Source organism: Manis pentadactyla, chromosome 7 (assembly GCF_030020395.1).
Source record: "Manis pentadactyla isolate mManPen7 chromosome 7, mManPen7.hap1, whole genome shotgun sequence".
NCBI classification, from domain to species: domain Eukaryota; kingdom Metazoa; phylum Chordata; class Mammalia; order Pholidota; family Manidae; genus Manis; species Manis pentadactyla.
In genome coordinates, this window is record NC_080025.1 from 71,030,541 (window position 1) to 71,048,847 (window position 18,307).

At 37.8% G+C, this 18,307-nt stretch overlaps 2 protein-coding genes across 11 annotated transcripts in view; one reads left to right on the forward strand and one right to left on the reverse strand.

Moving 5' to 3' along the window:
- CROT (carnitine O-octanoyltransferase) overlaps nt 1-2,645 on the forward strand; it is a 66,767-nt gene extending 64,122 nt beyond the window's left edge. For all 5 annotated transcript variants that reach the window (XM_036911840.2, XM_036911841.2, XM_036911843.2 and 2 more), the window contains one exon: nt 1,735-2,645. In XM_036911840.2, the coding sequence (XP_036767735.2) occupies nt 1,735-1,855 (121 nt within the window). In that variant the 3' untranslated portion in view covers nt 1,856-2,645. The remainder of the gene's footprint in view (nt 1-1,734) is intronic.
- A 2,018-nt stretch (nt 2,646-4,663) lies between these two features.
- The window catches only part of LOC118925712 (phosphatidylcholine translocator ABCB4), a 77,272-nt gene continuing 63,628 nt past the window's right edge, over nt 4,664-18,307 (reverse strand). For 5 of the 6 annotated variants that reach the window (XM_036911831.2, XM_036911828.2, XM_036911833.2 and 2 more), the window contains 8 exons: nt 17,279-17,482; nt 13,332-13,432; nt 11,612-11,752; nt 9,602-9,758; nt 8,578-8,775; nt 6,905-7,111; nt 5,658-5,804; nt 4,664-4,918 (listed from right to left, as the gene is read on the reverse strand). In XM_036911831.2, coding sequence (XP_036767726.2) covers nt 4,712-4,918; nt 5,658-5,804; nt 6,905-7,111; nt 8,578-8,775; nt 9,602-9,758; nt 11,612-11,752; nt 13,332-13,432; nt 17,279-17,482 — 1,362 coding nt within the window. In that variant the 3' untranslated portion in view covers nt 4,664-4,711. The remainder of the gene's footprint in view (nt 4,919-5,657; nt 5,805-6,904; nt 7,112-8,577; nt 8,776-9,601; nt 9,759-11,611; nt 11,753-13,331; nt 13,433-17,278; nt 17,483-18,307) is intronic. The other variant, XM_036911829.2, reaches the window with a different exon arrangement.

Genomic DNA, 18,307 nt, shown 5'->3' on the forward strand with positions numbered 1-18,307 from the left:
AAAAGAAATCAGGGCTTGTGGTTATTCATGTGTTATTACTATGAATATACTTAAAATACTTTTCAAATGAAATACATGGAAATTATATGGAAGAGATTTTTTTCATTTTATACTTAGAAATTGTGTGACTTAAAAAAGAAATTGGTTCATTTTTGAAATAGCATTTTATTTTAAATAAATGCTCATTATAAAAATTTTTTTAAATATGGAAAAAATGTAAGAACAAATTATTTATATTTCCATTATAAGACACAAGATTTACTGTTTTTAATCTATAAGGTATATAGATTATATGTAGAATTTCTACAAATGTAGATTATATTATAAATATTTTAATATCTTTTTTGTGAATTTCATTCTTTTTCAAGCCATTATTTCCACTGCCATTAAATATGCTTCAAGATATTTTTAATTGTTGAATAATGTCTAGTCTTACAAATTCCCATAATTTAACCACTTCCCTATTTCCAGTTTTTCATCATTACAAATAGTGTATACTATTATATATCCTTCCATATTTAATCACATCATTACCAACTTTAGGCATTATAAATTATTCATTAATAATTTGATAGATGAAAATAACTTGAATTCTTATGAAGCAAAATATTTTCTCTTTGTTCATTGGCATCTGTACATTCTTTGTGAATTGTGCAGATAGGAAAGGTTCTTTCTATAATTTAGAAAGATAACGGAACTTTTAAATATGTTAATACTTTTATAGGAATCATTAATCTTTGCAAAGAAATATTTAGATATTGCTAAATGGAAATTAGAAAATGACTAGTAATCATGAATCACTAGGTGAAAACAAAGTAAGACTCTCTAGGTTCCTGTTTATCTTTCAGCAAATGTAATCCATGCAAACATTGGTTTCACCATTAAAAATAGGGCCAGGGCATGTTTTTCATTCTGCTTAATCTAAAGTACACGTTGAAGTTTGATTTCCTGTCTTTTTTAATGATATAAAAATTGCATGGTTGTCCGCAAGGTTTACATTGTTCAATATTTTTATTGGAATTTGAGCTAATGCATGTTTTGCTATAAAAATTGAGTGTCTGAAAAGGGGAAGGCTAGTGCCAAGAGAGTTAGTAGCCCTGTTTCTGCTCTGAGTCTACCAGAAGCCAAATTTGTCCTGTTTTCTTCAGCTTCCTGGGGCCACTTTTATCATCTGCCAGATGGGAGATTTGTTCATCAGGAGGATCTAGAAGGAGGTGGAAGGCATGGCATGGTCCCAAGAGAGTTTCTCTCTGGCTTTTCTAGAAACAGCTTTTCTCTCCTCTTACCCTTCATTTTTCTTTTTACTCTATCAAATACTGTATTATTCTTTAAAAATAGTTCAATTTTCATTGCAAACAGTGACACAATTTCATGTTCCAGCTAATTCCATTTAAGGGACATTAGGAAAGTCTTTTTCAGGAAGCCAGCGGCTCGGTTTGTCTAACAGAATATAAGGCCTTCCTCCAGAGCATTCTTGGCTCTCGGTAATTTTTTGTTGCCTTTTGTCCTTAGTCTCTTCTCACATAGTAAAGTAGGTATTCTTAGCATTATGTATAAATACAGCTTTACCTTCAGTTGTGTCAGGTTACATTTACCTGATTCAGTAAGGATTCACATTTCATATATGAACAGCCATATGAGATAAAGGTAGGGGCTGTATTCATCACCATTTGGAGCCTTTTTATGTTGTGAATTTTACATATTACCTAACCGTTTATTATTTGTGCTTCACAGGTTTGTTGTGGCCTGTACAGCCTGGAAATCATGTCCAGACACTGATGCAGAAAAGCTAGTTCAGCTGATATTTAGTGCTTTCCATGATATGATGCAACTGATGAACACTGCTCATCTTTAGAGACTAAACTTGTTATTAAGCTCTTACCAAAATATATCATTAAGGTGGGTGCTGGGAGTGGGTTGGTGATTTGAGATAGGAGGGAATGTTGACTTGAAGGAAACTTGGTAAGTGTAGAAATGAGTACAATCATGCTTTCTAAATTTACTCTGACAGAGGTAGAGATATTATTTTTAAGTTTCCTCTGATGCAGCAGCAATGCAAATTATGATATAGTGAATATCGGTCAAACTATGCAAAGTTTAAGATAAGCCTCAACAATGCAAATCTACAAATTGTAACAATGCAAGTCTTACTCTTTTATATACTTTTGTTGGTCACTGAATAGGTTATAAATCCTGCCTTTGAACATCATTCTAGAATTTGTCTTTCAAGCACTTTAAGCTTTCCTAGTTGCCAAAGGGTATGACATATATGATTAGATGGTTATTTTCCTAAAATCAAAGACTTCCACACTCACTACAAGGATATAAGCCTATATGTTTGATGGGAAAGACCACTACAACTGATTGATTTTTTTAAATAGAGAGTCTCTGCTGAATAGTAGAATAAAGTTGTGAAAGGGAGGTTTACACCTTCTGACAACAAAACCCTAACAAAATTTATTATAGCATAATTAGTTTTGTGAATAAAAAGTTAAAGTACTTATATTTCAAATTAGTTGTGAGAGTTAGTGACTTTAAAAGGATTAAATGTTGAATTTGATTCTCAGGATTTTACAGCTTGGTTTTCTTTCCACTGTTAAATTTTATACTTTCTACTCTCAGAAAATAAAACTCTCAAAATCCTAGTTTCTTGTTTTGTGTTTGAATAAGTGATTCTTTCCTGTTTGAGCTTATAATTTCTGATCTTAGTTGTGTATTTTGTCAAAACCACTCAAAACTTACAGCCATAAAACAATTTATTAGTTCTCATGATTGTTTCAGTTGACTGTGCCCAGCTGGGTGGCTCTTCTGCTGGTCTTAATTTATGCAGATCACCAGGCTGTTTGACTGAGGCTGGAAAGTCTGACGTGATCTTGCCCACTGCCTGGGGCCTTGGTGGCTGAGACGCTGTCTCTCCCTGTGGTCTCTGGTCATTCAGCATTCTAGCTGGACTTCCAAACTTGGAGTGTTCCAAAAGGGAAAGGTGGAGATTGCAAGACCTCTTGAGGCTTAGGCTCTGAAGTCACATGATGTCACTTTTGAATTTTATTGGTTAAAACAAGTTACAAGGGCAGTTTAGATTTAAGGAGTCAGGGAAAAGTCTCATCTCTTGATAAGAAGAACAGCAAAGTCATTTTGTAAATGTAAATGGGCACAATAGAGGGCATGATTTATCAAGGGCCATTGTTGTAGCAGTATACCATGAAAGATTACAGTTTATTTGGTGTACTGGTTATGCATCTTTTTTTAACCTGTTCACATATTCTAAATCTGATAAGACTGATTTATTATCATTATTTCTTTGTGAAAATAATGAGTTGGCTTCCATGGCACTTGATACATCCTTAGCAGTTGCTATAGAATAGGAAGGTGAAATCTGAACTATGTACCTTTTCCCTCAACTAGTACAATTTTATAGACTAGATTGCCATGGCATTTAGAATCATTTGGTTGGTTGTTTTTAAATAATGTCTAAGGACTTGGGTATTTTAGAAACTGATACCTCTTGCAGAGAATCTCTTCTTACTCATGCTTTAATATGTTTCCCTAACATGTCTGAGTTAATAATCACCAGGAATGTTTTTTATAGAGCCTCAACCAGTCCTCAACCCAGACCTACTGAGTTAGAATTTCTAGGGGCAGATACTGCATGATCCTTAGCAGGCAAGTTTGGAAATACACAAGAAGAGTAGGTAGAATTCTGCTCACTTTGAGTCACTGAGGTAATTACCCCTTGTTCCACTCTTCTGTGGGTTTATCTGAAATTTAATCCACTGGTACACATGGTCTCATTTGAAAAATTATTTGATACGATCTTTTTTATTACAGATAGAAGAACTTAGTTTGGATCATTTACTGACCTAAACAACTTGTCACAACCAAGAGTATTGATAGTGCTGGAGTAAATTATGGAGAAAACAAACGGAAAACTTTCAGTGTGATTATAGCTTCTAAGAGTTGTCTAGAAAATTTCTTTTGTTCTCTAAGTGTATTTCCTTCTTATGGGAGAAGTGGATTAATATTCTGGGAAAATTAGAAATATTGGTAAAAAGTAATTCAGTTGCTGTAGAAACTCAGCATTATTGATTTTTCTAATGTTTCCAATTACACTAAGGAATAATGAGTTTTAAACATTTTTTAAAATACTCAGTATTATGCCTCTTTCTTGCTTCATAGAACAAATGTGTGCCTGCAAAGTTAGCTTGTCTAGGGTAATTTCATTTTCTCTTGGACTTGGGTGATAAGCCAGGAATGTATTCTTTTAGAAAAACCTCATTCCCCAGTAGAATAATTTGGAAACTTACCAAAGGAGAGGGGAAGGGCTATTGAAAGATGTATTTTTCCTTTGTTCTTCTGAAATTGTTCCCAAACCACCCTGTCATCTACCCAGTTATTCAGGATGATAAGCATTTTTCCTAAGCCTGTGACATCTGTTAATTCTACAGCTTTATGTACCTGAATTTTCCCCTTCTTTCTCTGCATGTTTCTGGTAAGTCAGGAATTGCTAGGTTGCCATTTTCATACTTCAGGACAGGTGTCTTGTGACTCCTAAATTTCAAGTGTCATATCAAACACCAAATTGGAAGTGCTGAATTGATCTGGAATAAGACATACCTATATTTTATGATGGCAAACTAGAAACTTCTTTCACAAATCAGAAAAACTTGTAGGATGATTTGAATTTATTTTTAAGATACACTATAGCAAGAGTTCATAAGTTCTGTGTCCCAGCCTGGACACTGACCATGGAAAAATAGATGCCTTTCTGTGCCAGCAGCTGTTGATGTGTGCCATGCTCCTTGACTTTGCCATTCTGAAACACCACTATTAAGTCTGCGTTCTGGATGGTGGACAGGCGGTGAGCGATCACTATGCAGGTGCGGCCTTCTCTGACTTTGTCCAGGGCTTCTTGGACAATCTAATCATAAATCAGAACAGAAGCCTTAACTTAAAAATACTGTAAGTAAATTTTAACATTGAAGGAGAATTTAAAACTTTACACATGGTTTTATGCATCTGAATGTACATAATTGACATAATCTGTATGTAATTATGTTTTTAAGTTATCTTGTAATAACTGGTAACTACACTTATTGTGACAGATGGTAACTACACTTATTGTGAACATTTTATAATGTATACAATTGCCGAATCACTGTGGTACACCTGAAATCAACGTGATATTGACTATAATTCAATTAAAAAGTGGAATTTTATGGTTAAAAATATCTTTGGACATGTGTTAGAGCTAAGCATAAGTGAGATTATAAAAAAATGCAACATGTTTTATTGCCAAAAATTGGATTCCCACACTGTAAATCTTCATAAGTACTTCAATTTTCTAACTAGTCACAGTATGTTTCACTTAACTAGTTCCCTTTTATTGAGTATTTTATCTAGTTTTTCACTTTTAAAGTTAATTTGTTGAAAATGATTTATGCAGTTTTCTTTTGAATACTTTGTGTTTCTAAAGATAATGTAAAGGTCATTTAGAAAATATGGAAAATACTGGAAGAAGTAAGATAGGAAAATATTCTTTCTCAAAAGTTAACTACTAAATTTCTGTTAACTTTTCTTTTCCTCTTTGCTTAATTTTCTTCATGGACAAGAAACTTTTATTTTACAAATTGTGTGGAACATGAGATGAGAGGTCCTACCTTTTCACTTTCTGTGTCCAGAGCAGACGTAGCTTCATCCAGCAGTAGGATCTGAGGTTGTCTGAGGAGGGCTCGAGCAATCGCGATCCTCTGTTTTTGACCTCCTGAGAGCTGAGTTCCCTTATCTCCCACTCTTGTTTCATATTTCTGCAAGTTAGCCATTAATAAAATTAATAGATCTCTAACCCAGAAAAATTACTAGTGGTATATTGAATAAACTTTTAACATTTGACAGTTGTACTTACAAGGCAAAAATATTTAGAATCAATAAAAATTTCTGTAACAACTACATAGTTATCTATTTAATATTTTTCCTATTTAACAATGTTCATTTTCAAAATCAAACTAGAAAACCAATGACTTTAGTTCTCAATGGTACTCTGCAACAGAAATTTGAGTAAATTCTCAAATTCCTACCATTATCATACTGCCAATTAATCTGATATCACTAGAGTCCTAAAAAGGTTAAATTCTAATGTTAAAAAATTCTTTAAATTTGAAATATATGACCCCTCCCATGGAGCCTAGTTTGTTCTTTTAAACTCATTCATTCACTTAAATATTTACTGGCATTCAATATAAGGTCAAGCAAATACCAAATGAGTAGTATTTGCAACATGCTATGAAAGACCAGAAGAAAATAGAAACTCTTTTTCTCCCCTTCTCCTTCTCCCCCACCTTATCTCCACAAAGGAAAGATACTTTTGTACAGAAGTTGGGAAGCTGGATTTTGAGAGAACATTCTAGGATGAAAAAGCATAGAGTGAATAAAGGTACAGATTGAGTTGGTTCAGTTTGCAGAGCTTATTCAGTAATGTACATCATGTAAATTAATGTCCTAAATAAAGTCCAATGTCAGTTAAAAGCTGAAGCTTTAAAGTTTTTCTGTTCATTCAAATCCATTGCTGATTAAAGTCAATGACTATGTTAAGGGTTGATGTAGGCTAACCAACATGGAGGGTTTTAAATTTTATGAGTGAGTGTGATTCTAATTATAGCAGAATATAACAGTAAAAATAGTTAAGCTCTGCTTCAATTGAATCTTGGATGACAGATGATTACCACCAGATGAACGATCCCCTGCTATCACTTTTTGGTATCTCAAGTCATCTTTCCAGGATTACTCCCATTTACCAGTCGCTGAAGAAAATTGTCATTGAACTCCTTACCTTAGATATATTTCAAACCCATATTGATTTCACTGCAGTTGGGCTACAATCATCCTAAGAAGTTACCAGTTAACTTACATGGGGTAAGGTCTCAATGAAAAGGTGGATATTGGCTGCTTTGGCTGCGCACACGATCTCTTCCTGTGACACGACCCGGCTGTTGTCTCCGTAGGCGATGTTCTCAGCGATGCTGCAGTCAAAGAGGATGGGCTCCTGGGACACAATGCCCAGGTGTGCTCGGAGCCACTGCACATTGAGTTTCTTTGCTTCTTGACCATCTAGGACCTAAAAACCAAAGTCCACAAACTATAAGAGCAGCTTACAAAGAAAAAAGAAAACTCAAAACCAAAAAACTAAATAAAGTTACTAGATAAACCATATAGAGGACTGTTGTGTGTGGGCATCAGCAGTTTATGAAATAGCCAGGTACTTACACTGCTGGGGGCCTGTCTAGCCAACAACGATGATGTTTGTGGTGATTTGGTCACCCCTTTCTTGGGCTAACTGGCAAAATGTTAGCACCTTTGGCCCTGTCTTGCCACATTCTTCTCTTTGTCCTTATCTGCCCTCCTCCAGGCAAGTATACCATCCTGCCTTTAAGTCTGTAATTAGGGATTGTACTCTGATGTGCTGTCCCCTGAATGATTCCAACCTTCTGTTTTATCCCCATCCTTCAGGCATAAAAGAAAAAAAAATAACAGATCAGTAGTATGGCCCAGGATTCTGAAAGTTGGCTACTTCCTGTCCTACCTCTACCTCTCTTTTCTCTGAGAACTACCAGCCTTAAACTTCTCCCATTTCTCTCTTGACAGCACTAAGGACAAGAGTTCAGTTGAACAAGTTCAAAGGGCAGTGTCTTTGGGAGAATGGTTTTGTTGGTAGTGTTTTTGTTTTTTGTTCGCAGTAAGCAGGTGGCATGATGCTTCTAGAAGAGCCTTGTGATGTTGTGTCTGAGAATGCAGCTTCCCACAAGGCAAAGGTCACAGACACAAGCCCAAATAGTTTTGACTTCTTAATAAAGGAATTCCGCCCCTAGTGTTAGCACAGCATATGTATGGAGGGCTGTCGAGACGGTTTGCCTGAATTCATACCCGCAGGGTAATTGTAACAGTGGAAGCATACTATTTCCCAAAAAGAAGCAACAAGGTTTAACACTTTGGCAACTGTCTAAATGGGGATGGACTTCCAGGGCTGGGTCAGTGGGCCACCATCCCAAGGTAATGGGAGATGGAGGCATTATCAGCAAGAGCCAGGTTTTCACTCATGGAAGGGAGTCAGAGGCCAGACACCAGAAAATCAGTGATGAAAGCCGAGTATGAAAGGGTCGAGGTGAGGGTCAAAGGCCTAGACCTCAGGGTTACATAGATAACGCGAAGCTGGAGGAGGTGGGAGGGAATACACAGGTACTGGCCCATTCTGGGACTCAATTTAGTGTTCCGGCTGGAGTCTGTGGTGTATCTTTATAAACCTGGATGTGTTTGTCAGGAGGGTTAGGCTGGCTCAGAAGACCCAAAGCGGAGGTTAACTTGATATTCAGTACTTTCTGAGCTACACGGAACTCCAGACATTTCTGCCTTACTGTCCCCATATATTAGTCTGACTACGGGTGCCAGTTTGGGGTCTGTAGAATGTAGTCATTGTATCAAATAGGATTACATGTCTTGTCCCAGTTTTTTCCATTATGGGAATACTGGGTTAGCCACTTGAAATAAAGTCTAAATCAAACTATTAATTTAAGAAAGTGTGCTCACCACTGCTCCGGCCAAGGGGTCATAGAACCGAGCGAGGAGCTGGACCACCGTGCTCTTCCCACAGCCACTGCTGCCCACCAGGGCCAGCGTCTGGCCCTTCTTCACCTCCAGGCTCAGCCCCTGGAGCACAGGCACGTTTGGCCGGCTGGGATAGTTGAACACGACTTCATTAAATTTCACATTTCCTTCAAACTTATCCTAAAAAAGTTAAAATTTTTTGAATGGTCTGATAATTATTGGAATAAAAAGTATTATTTCAAAGAGTTGTCTTCTAAACTTGATTTCTGGCTTACTTAATACAAATATTTAGCTTTCCCAACTGATGATTCAGAGGCTGAAACCTTGCCAGTGTCCTAAGGCTCAAAGGCTTGGAGATTGAGAGCAGTTGCACCTGAACTCCCAGGGACAGCTGTGCTCTGAAGCCCCGGCAGCCTCTCTCACTGGGCACATTTTCTCACATCAAATACCTGGTAAAGTACCGGGAAGGTTGTGTAAGTTCCCATCTCTTCACCCTCACTGTGAAAATGTGCAGCAGTTTGTGTTGTGCATAGAACACAAAGAACCCTAAGATCTAAGCCTGAGTAATCATTGGAGATAGTATAGGATTATTACTTTTGCTCCGAATAAAGGGGCTTTATGAGTTGTAACTGAGTTGTTACAAAATATGATTAAAGCCAAATTGCTTATCGCATTTACATATGGAATTTTATGCATATACTTTCATGCAGAAATGACATATTTCATGGAAATTACTCAGTTCCGGTACATTTGGATTTGTTGGAGGTTTTTTTGTTTTTTGTTTTTGATTTTTTACTTTTGATATGCTAAACTTCAGAATCCTGGAAACCCCCTATGGAATTTTTTAAATGCCAGGGTAGTTGGAAAAATATTAGCCCTGTAAATATCATAGAGTAAGCTAAATAAATGTGTGATCACTGCAAATTTATCCTATAGTTACAGTCTAGCAGACAGCAAACCTTTAGGAGAAAATTAACCGAGCACTCATCAGGAGCAGAGAACTCACAGGCCTCAGGCCTTCTTCACTGTAGCTGTCAATCAGAGGTTGTCTTTCAAACAGCATGAATAAGTGGGCTGCAGACAGCTTGGCTTTAGCGTAGTCTGGAGCAAAGGAGCTGGCATGTCCCAGAGCCACAGCGCCAAACACAATTGCTGAAAACACCCTGGGCAGAAGCACAATTCCAAAAATAGCTTATAAAATTAGCTCCATCATGCTTGAAAGTCCAAAGACACTGTTTACCAGTATTGATTTTTTTATTCCACTAGTCATTCCCCCACTACACACACATTATCGTAAAATTCCAGTAACAAAGGAACCTAGAGAAGAGGCAAGATCCACTGCCTGAAGGGTTCCTTTCTCTCCACTGCCTCCTGGCTTCCCTAGGAGCCTCTCATTTCATAGAGTTAATGTAACTTTCTGAAGTTCTTCTCTTTCAGGAAGTGGCTTGTCACTATATCTGGTTTGTGATCAAGTAATTTAATAACTAAACTCCTTTCAGAGTTGAGGGAACTGAAGCACATGGAGTGCTTACCGGGCTGGATCAGCACCAGACAAGGAGTAATGTTTCCTTTTGAACCTATGGCCCAACTTCCAGTTTGTAGTTTCTTCTGTACTCCCCCACAAACAATTGTTACCACTGTAGTTACAGATTTTTTTTAATTAGCAAAAACAAGCTTTTATTAGACATCACTTTCTCTTACAATTAAAGTAACTACAGACACTACCCTGAAAAAAACAGTTGTCCTAAGCTAAAGGTCAGTTTTCCAATCATATGCTCTTCAAAGAATGGATATAGATTAGAACAACTTTTAGGAAGGGCTAAAGATTCTGAGATCTATATTTCCAGAAAGCTATTTACTTCTGACACCTAGAAATAGGGGAGTAGAGGAACTTCTCAACTAAAGCTAGAAATACCATATGATCCAACAATTCCACTTCTGGGAATCTGCCCAAAGAAAACAAAATCACTAATTCAAGAACATACATGCTATGTTTATCGCAGCATATTTACAATAGCCAAGATATGGAAACAACCTATGTCCAACAATAGATGAACCGAAAAGAAGATGTGGTACATTTATACAATGGAATATTACTTGGCAATACAAAAGAATGAAATTCTGCCATTTGTGATAATATGGATGGCCCTTAAGGGTATTATGCTAAGTAAGTAAGTCAGAGAAAGATACCATATGATTCCACTTATATGTGGAAAACAAAAACAAAAATAGACTCATACAGAGAACAGACTGGTGGTTGTCATAGGGAAAGGAGGTTGAGGGGAATGGGTAAAAATAGGTGCAGAAAAAATTAGAATGACCCCTTCTGGGTGGTGGCTATATGAGTGTATACATATATCAAAATTCAACCTGTAAGATAAAATTTGTACATTTTATTGTATGTACCTCAATTTTTAAAAACCTTCCAATCAGAGCAGAAATATGCCAAGTGATTTTAAAAGGAATAGCTTCTCTTTGGCAAGACTAGACCCAACCTAATCGAATATACTTAGTATATTTTGAAAAGAGGAATGCATCAATTAGAAAGACCATTACTTAGCCTTGGAAACCAAGAACAAAGGAGAGGCTAAGGGGCAAATGTTGGCAGGGTCATTCCAGGCCTGGTTAGAAGAGAGCCTTTGCCGGACCTCAGTCAAGCATTCCCATCCCATTGTCAAGGCCATCTTTTGTTGCAGATAAATAGCAAACTGTTTTGAGTACATGATCACAAGCAACTTTCTAATTATGATTCATTTTTGCCTGCATTCTTCAATGAGAAAATTTGCTGTCCTGACTGCAGTATTAATAAAATTCTGGTTTATGATCATTTTCATGAGCTTGGTTAATTTAGTGTACTCAGATGATTCAGCTGCACTTGGGAGTATTGACAAGATCAGATTTCTCTGGTGGTTCAACTCTGACCTCATCTTAGAACAAGAGAGTTTTTTCCTACTGCAAACATAGAACTATTGAAATCCTATTAAAGAATAATCTCAGTGTTGTTAAAGATACTTACAGAATAACATCTCTGAATCGCATATGTCCATTCACAATGAGATAGGCACCAAATCGAAAACAAGCAGCATAGGAAAAATACATAAATGCTTGTGAAATACTAAAAGTAATTCCATAGACGTGTGCCTTCCGCACAGAATTCCTGAAAAGCAAATTAGTATATTTATAGCCATGTCTTCAGCCTCTCTTAGTTAGCAATATGTTGTCAAGAAAGCCCAGCTTCTAAGTCTAGAGGAGCTGGGTTTAAGTTCTTGTGTGTTGTATGTTAGCTTGAGTAAGTGACTTAACCTCTCTACACATCAGTTTTCCAATTTTGCAATGGGGATAACCAGTATGATGCAGAATTGTTTTGAGAATTAAATAATAAGAATGCCTAGCACTGTACCTACTTCATGGTAGTTGCTCAAGTAATAGATACTGTGAATATTACACGTTAAAATCTGATGACTCAGATATTAAACTCCTTTGATGTAAACATGATGGTTGGTTCAAAAATATCAAGGATGTCAAAGTTAGGAATTGTCAGACTGTGATTTCTGTTATGGTATCTTGGCTTCTGTGACTGGTTATAGTCTCATCTGTCAAAATTCATGTTCCACATTCAGAAAGGCAGGGTCACTGAGGTTTATACAGAAATACACCAGAAGTTCTCTCAGCTAGATTCCATCAGCCCCACTACAATTTGTTTTGCACCATTTCTAATGAAATCTCATTGCGTATTAGTATAGCTACTTTATTATACTTTATTATTCTAAATCCTCCACCAAAACAAGTAGTTACTCATAGATTAGAAGGCAGATATTTGCAAGAGGGAAAATTCAAAGTATTACCGATTTGGATGGTTTAACTTCGGTGCTGTGAGCATTGTGTTATTACTGAACAATTTACAATGCTACTGAATTTTTAAATTATAATAAAATTAAAAAGTAGATTCAGCTTTTTATTCCTTAATTATCTTGAGGATCAAAATAAACCATAAGTTCATACATAGGTAATGGCATTCATTTATCCATTCATTTATATATCAGACATCAAATGGACAGAAAAATACAGCTATATGACGTATACATAACTAAGAAGATGGAATAAATTGAGATTTCAACTATCCCCTTTCAGATTTTAAGTGTTCTAACTATTCGTCTCATCTACAAAGTTTAAGTTGTATTCAATTTTGTGTTAAAATATATTCATTTATGAAAACAGGCCCTGGCTGAAAACAAACAACCAGTAGAGGTACTGGAATTTCTTGAGCTGCTCAAATATAAACCAATGATACAGGCTATGTGTCTTTGTTTTCAGAGTAGTTTGGGTCTGGTCCTCACCCACAGATTAAATAGAATACCTTAATAAACCAAATAACAAGTCTTAGCTTTGGTTCAGTCTACACAATCCAAAGAAAATAAAGTTTGAGCTATTCCCGAAACAGTGATTCTGCTGAATCCCGCACAGGTTGGTTGTGTTGGCCGCACTGGTGAACAGTGCAGTTCTCGGTATCTCTAGCTCTTGGGAAACCCAATTTATTATTTTTATAAGAAATGTAAAAATCTGATCCTATGGGCAGTCACATCAGAAAACTATTTTTAGTGAGATAGTTATTGAGAAAGTATCTTCCTTGTATAGTCATATCACTGTTTGGAGCAGAATTTCTATTGTCTTTTGGGGACAATTAATTCAGCCTCAGGAAAGCACTGTATTCTTAGTAACAATCACATGGTCATTACCTGTAAGCTCCATACAATTTTTCTGCATACATCGATTCAAATCTTCTTTCCTGGGTCAAGGATACAACTGTCCTAATATTTTCTATGGCCTCTGTTGCAATCTGTAATGTAGAACACATCTTGATTAGAAGTGGGGCTGTTACTTCTAAAATAATGAAAACACGAACTTTAGGGCTCTGTCAGAAGAATCTGGGGGGTTATATTGATGGGGTTTTAATTCCTTCAATTTTGAAAGCCAAGGCATAATAAATGTCCTGGGAGATGAGCTCTATGGCAAAACTAGCAATCTTTAGAGCACTTCTGGTTGTGTCAAGTATGATGGGCAAGTCTTGGTAGGCCCAGGGGGACTGACCAGCCTACAGCAAGACCAACCAGCCTGGGCACCTGCAGCCTGACTCTGTTCTCAGCCCTGCCTCCAGGCAGTTCCTTGACTGGTTTTAGTCACACCCCTTTGTGGCTTGCCTTCTTCAGAGGGCAAGGTCCTAGAAGAGAGAATTGAATTCGTATATGATTTCTAAGACCCATTGGAGGTACCGTTTCCTCCAAGAGCATATTTCTACTTACAGAAAATATTCACCCACAATTGGGAAGACATGTAATTCCTTTGTAAATAACATAACTTTGTCTTTATCCTGATGAAAGGGACAAACAGCTGATAGATCTAGGCCAGTCAAATTCAGTTCCCTGGACTTGGAGGCAACTGCTTGAAACAGATGGACTCACAGGCCCCCAAATGGTGGCCCCACTGGGTATGTGTAGGAAGCTGGTCTGAATATACAGCAGTTGAGGAAGGGAACAAATGTGTAGAGACTCAGTAACAACAGAGCTTGTACTTTAAGAGAGAAACTCCAGGTGACGTTCCAGTAACCTAAACCATGTGTCCCCCCTCCTTGTGTGTCTGTGCCTCAAATCCCTTTTCACCCAAACCGGCCAGAGCAGTTTTGTGACTCTTACAGCCAAGCCACCAATTTCAGAGTAGTTTGGGTCTGGTCCTCACCCACAGATTAAATAGAATACCTTAATTAACCAAATAACAAGTCTTAGCTTTGGTTCAATCTACACAATCCAAAGAAAATAAAGTCTGAGCTATTCCCAAAACCGTGATTCTGCTGAATCCCGCACAGGTTGGTTGTGTTGGCCGCTCTGGTGAACAGTGCAGTCCTTGGTGTCCCCAGCTCTTGGGAAACCCAATTTATTATTTGTATAAGAAATGTAAAAACCTACATTTTGACTATTAACAATTGACTAATGTTAATTGTTTGTGACTTATCTATTTAGTCTAAGCCATAATTCTGCAAGTGAGTCGTCGAAATGATTAAAGAACATGATTTTAGTTGTTTTTCTTTAATCAGCTTTAAGACTTTTCTCCAGTTTTCATCTTCTCTAACTAGATGAAAGCAAAATAGTTGATATTTTAGGCTGATTAGCCATATATCTATATTACAGATGAAAAATCTAACAGTAATAATAGCTGGAATAGAAGATACATACTGAGCTTTTCCTCTGTGTCAGGTAGGACCTCATTTAACTGACATGATCTCACTTAGCCTCACAACAATCCTGGGAGGTCAATGTTGCTCCTGTTTGCAAAGATGAGGGAATTGAGGCACAGAAAAGTTAAATGACACTCCTACAGCTCTGAAATTGGTATGTGTGCAAGGATTCCTTATCAGGCCATCTGATACCAAGTCCATGTTGTTAACTCATGATGCTGTTCTGCTTCCCCAGCTTTATGATTTACACAAGGAGAAACTACTTGTAATGCCTCTACACTCAGCTCTTGGTTTTCTGGCTATAGACTAACTGCTTTGAGTGTGAATACTGGTTCTGCAGGCCTCTACTCTCAGTAGTTAGGGCCTGAGTCAGGAGGGTTAGATGCAGCCCCCCTCTACCTGCTTCCTGACCAAGCAATCAACCCCTTTATTACCAAGCCCTTTTTGGAAAATGAAAATGGGAACAGATCCCAAATCCTGCTGTACTGTAATCTGCACCCATGTCAATGAGACCCTTTCTTTTGGGAAAAAACAGTGATTTGGGGGGGTTTCCAGAACCCTCTATCTAACCATCATTCTATGTTAATCAAAATTATTATTGAATTGCTGCTAATTAACATTTAAAATGTCCAATCTCTCCTATTTAAAAAAAACTCATTAGGTTAAAGTAGCTATTAAAAATAATTTCCGACATATCTGAGTTCTTCACTCTTTGATCCCCAGTATGAGAGTATCAGCTGTAGGGAACATGGGACATTATCACATTATCTGGTACAATTTCTCACTTCATATATGTGGAAAGTGACGTTAAGAAGAGTTGGAATTCTCCAGTATCTCCACTGTGAGTACCAAGCCAAGACTAATAACCAAAGTGTTGTGTTTATTTGCCAATTCCAGTTGCCCTATTCCTGCCTAAGTTCTGACAACTTCCAGTGTTATTAGGCATTTTTAATGGAGTTAAAGACTCTTAACTGGATTCAAGATGTCTTTTTAAATTGGATTCAAGATTTTTTTTCATGTAGTTAGTCTAAGAAAACTTTATCTTCATTCTATCTTGACAATTTTCCCTTCTGAAATGTGGAAAGAAGCAGGGTTCAGAAGAGAAGGGAAATCAAATCTACAGGGTATATTTTCTCAGCAGCTAGTTGTGAAAAAAGAATTCAAGGAAACGATGCCCAGGCATATTCACAGCCAAGCAGCTAAGAGGATCTTCACAAACTCTGGACACCTAGGGCTTCTCAGATCCCAGAGCCATGAACTGTTCTACAGATCTGAGTCCTGGAGAGGCTGCAGGGTGACCGGGAGAAGGAACCACTCAGATGGAAACCGGAGAGGAGCCTAGCACCGCGTCCAACTGTAGCTAATGTGGGCTAAGAGAAATGGTGAAAGCGTTTCTTCATTGGACATAATTGGTTCAGTGGAAACATACTTTGTAATTCTGATCTCATCCCCTCCTTGCTATATATCTGAGCAAGTCACTCAGCCCCTGAATGCTTTCATCCTGTGAGGTGGAGATATGATCGACCCCACCTCACGCAGGGAGGCCAGCTGCAGCGGTGTTTGTGAAGGGGCTTTGTGAAGTGTGGTGCTGTAGAAACTGTATCACAATTTATATTCATTATCTGCCTCACCTCTTGAGGTGTCAATAAAGGCTAATACTTATATAAACAAGAGTAAAAAATTTCCTAGCTGTAATCTACATTTAAACATTTAAATGCACATATAAACATAATAAAATGTTTATATGGAGATTTAGACACATTTAAGTACATATTAAAGGGGTGTTCAGTAAAGAGCTTTGAAATTAAACCTGCACTTGAATCCAAGTCATGAGTTAATTTTGTCTAATTCTCAGTTTCCTCGTTTGTGAAACTGGGGTAACATTAGTACCTGCCTCAGAGGATTATTGTGAGGATGTAATGAGTTGGTGTATGTAAATACTTAACACAATAATTGGCACATAGTAAGGCCAAGTCAATGTTTGGCCAATTTCTAGTAAAGCCAGAACCACAAATAGAAGCATTACTGCCACCTGGTGTCTTCACACCTTAACTTCAGAAATCACAGCCAAGAAGAAAGAACTTGTCTTGGTGCCAGACTATTCCTATCTTGAACAATTCACTTATATTCTCTGTCCTAAGAACTCCTCATCTATAAAACAGGGGTGACCTTTGTCTTAACAATGGCACTGGGTCATTAAGGAAAAGGTGAAATGAACTTTGGGGATTTGGAAGTTAACTAACGATGCATTAAGTGCTTTTTACTGGCTATATGTTTTACAGTAATTTTCCCATTTTCAAGTTATAGGAATTATTACAGTAAACTATAATATTCATGTGCAGTGTTGACAATTATTAGTTTAGGTGAGTACAGTTATTAAACATGCATGTTGTAATAAATAAAATACATTTGTAAAGACAATTCTTAAACTAACTGAAGCCTTATTTGACCTACCTTTCCAGCAGTTTCCAGTTCTTTCTTATCTCTTTTGGCATTTCCAGCCAACAGTTTCATTTCAACAATTCCTGATACAGCAATAATTGGAACAACCGATAATAGCAGGAGAGTTAACTGCCAACCGTAGACAAATGATATGATAATACCCGTTCCAAGGTTAGCTGTATTCTGGGCTATTAAAGCCAACCTTGTCCCAGTGGCCTAGAAGAGCAAAAGAAGAGAGGCAATTGTGTTTTGAGTTGCAAAGCCATGAGCTGCGGCCTTAGGCAACCTAGTCAGAATGATGTGAGGTTTTGAGGCCTGCGCAAACATTCGCCCCCTTTCATTACAATAAACCCAAGACACCTGTGCTTAGCTCCTGACGCTCTACAAGGGTTTCTTTGTTCATGCCTTTCATCATCCGTTCCTCTCCTGCCCATAGGAACTCAGCCTCACAGGAGCAAGTAATGAGCTGCTCTGCATTGGGGACAGGTGTGGGGCACACACACTTTTTCATGAGGGAACATGTAAAGAGGAAACTAACCCCAGGGTACTCTGGTCATTTTTAAGGACCATTTGCTTCAAATGTGTAAGAGGGAAATCACACTCTCCCAGAGAGCACCTGCTACAAGGTGTACATATGCTAAGAGATGGGAACAGACATAAGGATGAATTACTGTTTGGACACTCAGAAGAACGGGGCCATTGTGTGGTCACTGCCGTTGACTCTCCCTGCCATCTGCATTGTGTGGAAGCAGCGGGTTTCCGGGTAACCTCACCTCCAGGAGCGGGACCTCTGCCAGGGAGAGGGGCTATCCCCAGAGAGTTATTGGTTCAGGGCTTGGCCTCTGACCCCTGTTAGTCTAAATCAGACTTAACGGAACGGTGTTTGCTGGTTGAGACACAGGTGCGCACTCTCGTCCACTGGATGGGAAATGAAGAATCTTGTAGATTGGTGGCCATGAGGGAATGAGCCTTATATTGCAGCCCCCGCTGAGGACTGAAAGCCACTCAGAGCCACACAGAGGGACCCTGAAGTCTAAGTCT